Genomic DNA, 7,078 nt, shown 5'->3' on the forward strand with positions numbered 1-7,078 from the left:
TGACGTCAAACGAGTTCGCAAGAACACAAGATTGGAGAAAAACATGGATTGATAAACAGCCGATGTTCAACTGCCGCTACTGACCGCGCGACGCAAGAAGCGGTCAGCAAAGGCCTTTGGCTGTACAGTGATATTACCTAGCTATCTGTGGTGGCTGGCTGGCAGGCAGCCATAGACAGTGGTGTTGAGGGTGCATCACCATGACGAAGAATTTGATGTCACACTGCTGAAATAATGGAGATGGGTTACAATTATGGAACTGATTGAAAAATGAATGTCTCAGTTATTGGGTGCGCTTTGCCTTTGGCAAAGACACAACCTTTGTTCTCTCACACATATCTTATTTATCATTCTTTTTTTTCAATCAAAAGTCTTTCAATAGGTGAAACTATCTGACCTGAACTTCATTGCCACAGCCTGAACTTTGTCAATCTGTTCATGAAAAAAAAAATGTTTAGCCTAAACCATACAACGGAACATTAAATCGAATTCAAGCAACGCAATTGCAACCCATACGAACACAGCAGTAGTCGTCTGCTAGTAGTCGCCTACAATTTACCGGGGCAGCTTCTTCACACAGGGCTACATCGCATTTTGCGTTGTTACTGATAATGATCGCTACCACTGAGCTTTTTATGAATGAGAGATTTTCACCTAAATAAATGTCAAGCTTATTTACTGTTTTTGGGGGCATTTTTTCAGTTAGCAGATGGTACTGTTTGAATCGCAATTCCATCTGAGATAGGCCTACTTCCGGTAACAACGTTGTTGTTAGAATAAGCTTCAAAGGGGGTTCTTTATTAATGAATGAAGGCAATGAGTAGTAGCCTGACGTTGTCATACTCATAATTTTAGTCAGAATATGAGTCTGAAAACTCTCCGTTGGGCTGTGACTACGGGGCGTGTTTCAACCGAACTCGTAAAACAAATGCCTCTACGCTCAATTGGATAGACCTACAACCAATCAGAGCAACGTAATATGTTGTTTGTTGAAAAAGAATTCAACCCAAGGGCTCTTTCGTGACGTTGTTGATTACGTTACTGTTGATCATCTGTCTGTCATCGTATAAAGCCCGCCCTGGCAATTTAATTGGTCCGCCCAGATCCTGGTTTTATGTAGTTGTTCCCAATACGAGACCCTCCAGACCCAACTTCCCGACCAAATTTTTTTGTGGGCGGGGAGAAGTTGGGCTGGCAGCCAGGCTAAATGAGTAGGCTAAAGGCCTGAAAATATCACGAGAAGGGAAAAACTGAAAGGATGTTTAAATCTTAGAGATTAGGACCATTTTTACACCAGACTGCCCAATTTAATCATTCAATTATGAGGCTGCTATATAGCCGATCACCATTCCCTCTTGCAGGGGAAATAAGACAACTGTTTCATTCTGCGCTTCACTCTTAGTATTTTGAGTTGTAAATGAGCAGAAACAAATGTATGCTTTTAAATCTATGTCATCTTTATAAATAATAAGTATGCATTTTTATATAAAATATATAGAAATATCAGTTGTTAAAATGTCAGTAAAAAACGGACCCTTCTGCAACAGACTCGAGCAAGCACACCCTACAATTTCCCAAGAAATTGTACCCCCTCTAGTTCCTTATATTATACTGTAAGTTGTATTATAGGAAATGTGATGCTAAGCTGTGACTGATAATGAACAATAGAAGTGTGGGACATTGGTTTTTAAGGAGGATGGGGAAATACCACTCAAAGGAATGCAGAGGCCTAGCCGTAAATTAGGACGTACATTTATGGCCCTACTTCTGGAGCTCCTACAAGCCAAGTCTGAAGCTGTCAGAGCCAGGTCAGCACTAGGCCTTCTAAAGCATGAGCATCCCATACCAATTAGAAGAAAGTCGATGTGTGAATATCCAACAGGGGCCTGGACATGGTCAGATTTATGTAAGTACAGAGATGCCAACGTGGTACAGCTTCTGTAATCAGAAACCCTAGTCCAGGAGCCAGTTGGGTGACCAAGCGTAGAAATCAGAATCAGAATGGGATTTATTCATTCATCATACCTGACCTGCTGCTGTACTGAATCAGAATCAGAATCAGAATGGGATTTATTCGCCATGAAAGTTTGCACCGACATGGAATTTGCTTTGGCAGAAAGTTGCATACAATAAACATATAGCAACCATTCAATTTAAATGTGGTCTATCTATACTAAGGGTACATAAACTAGCAATACTAAGTGGAATTAGAATTCAAATAAAATATACAAAAAAATACAAATGTACAAGATACAATTTTGTAATGCAGTGCAAAATGCATTGTGTTTTAAGGACATGAAGTCATTGAAGTCAGAGTGAACCCTTGGCCTTGTTGAAGAGGCCAACAGCGGAAGGGAAGAAACTGGTTTTGTGGCGTGAGGTTTTGGTCCTGATGGACCGCAGCCTTCTGCCGTAGGGGAGTGATTGAAACAGGGAGTGTCCAGGGTGGGAGGAGTCGCCATCATCTTCCTCGCTCGTCCTCGAGGGAAGGCAGATTACAGCCAATCACCCAAGGTACCAATAGCAAAAATGACACAAATAATGGGAAGAAAATACAGTATACAATGGATTGTCCGGAGAGAAATGGTCAGTCTGCTCTTGGGAGCACACTCACTTGGATACTTTTGTCTGAATAAAACCGTTGCATCAAACTCTGAGTTCCAGTGCATCTGTTGGACTTAGGATCTAAACCACTTCAACACTTAGAATCATTGTCAACTTTGCTTAGTTTATTTTTCACTTGCCAGGACTTACAATTTTCTTCACTTCAAGACTTGGAATTATTTCACCATACAAGGGAACTTACAAAATGATTTACAACACAACCACAATTTCCTTTCCTTTCAGCACCCCCAGGCGTTCTTCTTCTCTGGTAAAACCACAACTCAGCTCTGGCAGATAGTAGGTGTGTTACTGGGCTCAACTTCCCTCTCTGACTTGCCTTCTGAGAAACACCCTCGTGTTACCATGACTACAGGGTCAGGGAGCTTCCTGTTGTTCCAGTTTGATAGAAACACACATCCAGAGTGTTTTGATTTCAACTTTTTTATTAATATGAAACACATAAACACACATACACACACTTTGACAAAAGTATATTAAATGATATTTAATCAAATATTAAATATTTGAAGAACCAGAATGACCATCTAAAGCCAGGACAGTTCAAATACTGAACTGTTCACTCTATGACATCATCACAGTTCCTCTTCTCTTCATTAAAAGTCACACCTGCAGAGAGAGGAGAGGAGAGTTACACACACACCTGAACACACACCTGGACACACTCCTGGACACACACCTGGACACACACACCTGGACACATTCTCCTGAACAATCTTGTGTTCTCACCTCTGGACCTGCAGCACATCTCCAGCAGCAGGGCAGTGACCACCAGGTAGGGACAGGTCACCAGGATACTACACAGCAGTCTGGGCAGAGACAGCAGGGGGGCTGGAGGTGGAGATAAAGATGCAGGTGGAGATAAAGATGGAGGTGAAGACACACCTACACCTTTACTACTTTAGTTCTCACCTCTCACAGCCAGCCAGCTCTCTGGAGATCCTCCCAGCTCAGAGTTGCTGCACCTGTACAACCCTGCATCAGATGTAGACACAGCAGGGATGGTCATCACTCCTGCAGCCTCAGTCCTGACCAGAGATCCATCCTTGTAGAAGGCAGCTGTGAAGTTGGAGGATGGTTTTGTAGCTTCCTTGTCTTTGTGTAGACAGCGTAGAGTCACAGCTTGTCCCTGGTTCACAGGGAGGACAGGACTCTCCAGGATCACAGCTCCAGCTACAACAGAGGAGACAGATTTAAATGATCTTTCCAGAGAATCCTATGAAACAACAGTGATTTATTCAGACCATGGGAACGTACCATGTACTGTGATGTTGACAGCATGGCTGTGTTCTCCTGAGGCAGACTCACACCAGTACACTCCACTGTCAAGTGGGAACATAATGATGGAGCAGGTGGAGTCTGCTGTAGCAACACCCCAGTCAGCAGGACATGTCTCCAGCCATCTCTTAGTGGTGTTCCTCCTCACCCTCCCTCCAGCAGAGCTCCCCTGATCCTCACAGCTCAGGGAGACAGGGTCAAACTTGAAGAACTGAGAACTGCTGGGACTGATCCTCAGAGAGACTGCAGGAGAGAGAGAGAGAGAGAGAGAGAGAGAGAGAGAGAGAGAGAGGATGGGAGAGAGGAAGAGAGAACAGAAGAGACCAGTCAGTTAAAGTACACAGGAACTCAACACAGTCTCACTAATAGAGTATCTGCTGAAACAGGTGGAGGAGAAGATGACTGCAGACCAAAACACAATGTCTACTAACCTGCTGTTTGTGTAGCCTCATAAGGGATTGTTAATACTGCTAAAAGAAAGAGAGACAGAGACAGAGAGAGACAGAGAGAGAGACAGAGAGATAGAGGATGGTAGAGAGTAGGGGGAGAGACAGAGAGGATGAGAGAGAGAGAGAGAGAGAGAGAGAGAGAGAGAGAGAGAGAGAGAGAGAGAGAGAGAGAGAGAGAATGGTAGAGAGTAGGGGGAGAGAGAGGATTGGGAGAGAGTAGGGGGAGGTAGAGAGAGAGAGATAGGATGGGAGAGAGTATGGGGAAAGTATGGGGAGACAGAGAGAGAGGGAGAGAGAGAGAGAGAGAGAGGGGATGGGAGAGAATAGGGACAGAGTACGACAGACAGATCCATTCAGTATAAATATAAAGACAGTTGTGGTGATTAGATAGTGGAGGATACAAGGAAATGCATTCTACTGCACTACTAAGACAAAGTAAAGTAACCCCTGTATGGGCCTATGGTTTACATGTGTAAAATGGCACATAAGCATATCCAAAATATACAAAGCATAATTATATAATGTTTAACTGATAATAAGAAACTGATTTACACAGCACATCAACAAACCAGAGTATATACTAACCCTGCTGTATATAAACACTACCCTCCTAACCCTAACCAGAGTATATACTAACCCTGCTGTATGGGAACACTACCCTCCTAACCCTATCCAGAGTATATAGTAACTGTAGCTGTATAGGAACTCTACCCTAACCAGAGTATATAGTAACTGTAGCTGTGTAGGTGACTCCCAGCTCTTACCCTGAGATGGTCGACAACAGAAGACACTGGACAGAACTGATGAGAGAAGAGAGGCTTCAGGGTGGTGAACTGCACAGCTGATACAGAGTTAAAGTGAAATGTCTCTCCTAAACACACAAACACAAAGACTAACACACCTGCAAACATACTGTCACACACACACACACACTGTCAAACAGACACACACACAGTACTTACAGAGCATGTAGAGTGGTGTGAGCTCCATCCTGACTGACTCCTGACTGACTGCTGACTGACTACTGACTGTCAGAGGTCTGATGCTTACAGAAACATACACTCCTCCACTTCCTGTATTATCGGTCCAATTGGAGGTATTTTATTCACACTTTTCAAACCACTGTATTTAACCATTTCATCTTTTATTCATGTATTTATTTTTCCTTACAATAAATGTACGATCAACATTACAACATTACAGGACAACATACAAATACAACATATAAGAAGGTAAGAAGGTAATGCCTGGTATTCCAACCTGACCTCACAGTCCATTCGTATGGTTATAGGGGCCAAAACGAAATAAATAAATAAACAATTGAATGGTTAAATAATTATATAGTACAATGCTTAAATGACTTATTTTATAATTGAATGCCTAATTGACATACAAAATGTATAAATTACTAATTAAATGAGACACTAAATATATAAATGTTACATATATTTGTGTATATATAAAAATTTACGTTTTCATGTGTTCACATTTATTCATTCATACATTCATTTATCCATGGTGTAACTTAATAATAAATGAATCTGTCGCCCCCCCCCCCCCCCCTCAAAAGTCAGGGGGTGGGTTTAAGCCTCTGATTGGTTAATGAACAGTATTACACCAGGCAGGCAAAACCAGTCGGTCAAGCTCTCTTCGATCCAGGGGGATCCACTCTCGTCTCACAATCCGCACCAGGTGCTGCCATCTTGAATTAGTCAAAAGCAGTTGTTACGGCCTGTTGGGCCTTTCAGTTGGTGTTGGTCTGCCCTGTTGTGTTTGCCCCTCCCTTTAGTTTTCCTCCCTGTCGTCATCCGCAGTTGGCTGTCCGCGATTGGCTAGGATTGCCGTGCTCGATCCGGGTTCCATCCAATCCTGTTCCCGTCAGTGTTCCCTGCTGCCTTTAAGAACCTGGAACTGTTCTCCGATCACCAGCCATCCATCCGGGTTCTGTGTGCGCCGTGGCATGTCAGCTCAGCCTCTGGAACACAATGCGAAGCCTCGTCAAAGCCTCCTCTTTGGAGGGCGCAAAGACCAGCAGCTCTCCACCGCCTGTCCTGCATGTTTTAGATGTTTCCCTGCTTGATTCAAATGAATGGTCATAAGCAGGCTTCTGCAGAGGTGGATAACGATCCATTTATTTGAATCAGATGTGTTAGGGGAAACATCTAAAACATGCATGACCGGGGTGCCCTGAGAACCAGGGTTGGGAACCAGTGCCACTGGTCTAATTAAGACAGAAGCTTGGTGAAATTCAGGTCCCCAAAAATCCCAAGCATCAGAGAGAGAGAGAGAGAGAGAGAAAGAGGGAGAGAGAGCGAGAGAGAGAGAAAGAGAGAGAGAGAGAGAGAGAGGGGAAGGTTTTATCACCCCACTCTCCCTTATCTAATATGTCATTAAATAACAAAACACTTCAAAATAGTGGATTCTTACGACATAAATTCTAATTTTGATGAACATACATAACAAACAAATGTACCCCGGTTACATAGCTTGTTTGGTTTCATCCGTAGGCTAACCATATTGCCTCGACACGATATTGTCATACATATTTTCCCTTACTTTTGGGTACAGTCGGCAAACCATTATGTGAGGTGGTCAAAATCCAGAGTTTCATGAATCTTCTTTATTGACTTGGGTTTAATGGAGAGTCAGATGGCTCCCCATGCTTAAGGGGAGTCAGATGGCTGAGCGGTGAGGGAGTCAGGCTAGTAATCACAAGGTTGCCGGATCGA

At 43.2% G+C, this 7,078-nt stretch overlaps 1 protein-coding gene across 1 annotated transcript; it reads right to left on the reverse strand.

The window, feature by feature from the left end:
- Positions 1 to 3,181: 3,181 nt before the first annotated feature.
- LOC146221606 (low affinity immunoglobulin gamma Fc region receptor III-like) lies at positions 3,182 to 5,354 on the reverse strand. The gene is made up of 7 exons (XM_084692055.1): positions 5,312 to 5,354; positions 5,114 to 5,149; positions 4,332 to 4,370; positions 3,880 to 4,143; positions 3,535 to 3,795; positions 3,352 to 3,453; positions 3,182 to 3,231 (listed from the first exon to the last, which is right to left on the reverse strand). The coding sequence occupies exons 1-7, from the start codon at positions 5,337 to 5,339 to the stop codon at positions 3,182 to 3,184; spliced, it is 780 nt and encodes a 259-aa protein (XP_084548181.1). The 5' UTR covers positions 5,340 to 5,354.
- Between the last annotated feature and the right edge of the window lie 1,724 nt (positions 5,355 to 7,078).

This window comes from Hypomesus nipponensis, chromosome 25, assembly GCF_054491055.1.
Source record: "Hypomesus nipponensis isolate SF chromosome 25, ASM5449105v1, whole genome shotgun sequence".
NCBI lineage: Eukaryota > Metazoa > Chordata > Actinopteri > Osmeriformes > Osmeridae > Hypomesus > Hypomesus nipponensis.

Excerpts from the sequence above, each read along its gene's own strand:
- LOC146221606 (XM_084692055.1), bottom strand. The coding sequence starts at position 5,339 with ATGGAGCTCACACCACTCTACATGCTCT. Across the intron at positions 4,144-4,331 it reads TGAGGCTACACAAACAGCAG|TCTCTCTGAGGATCAGTCCC; the intron begins GTTAGTAGACAT and ends TCTCTCCTGCAG. Across the intron at positions 3,454-3,534 it reads GAGCTGGCTGGCTGTGAGAG|CCCCCCTGCTGTCTCTGCCC; the intron begins GTGAGAACTAAA and ends CTCCACCTCCAG.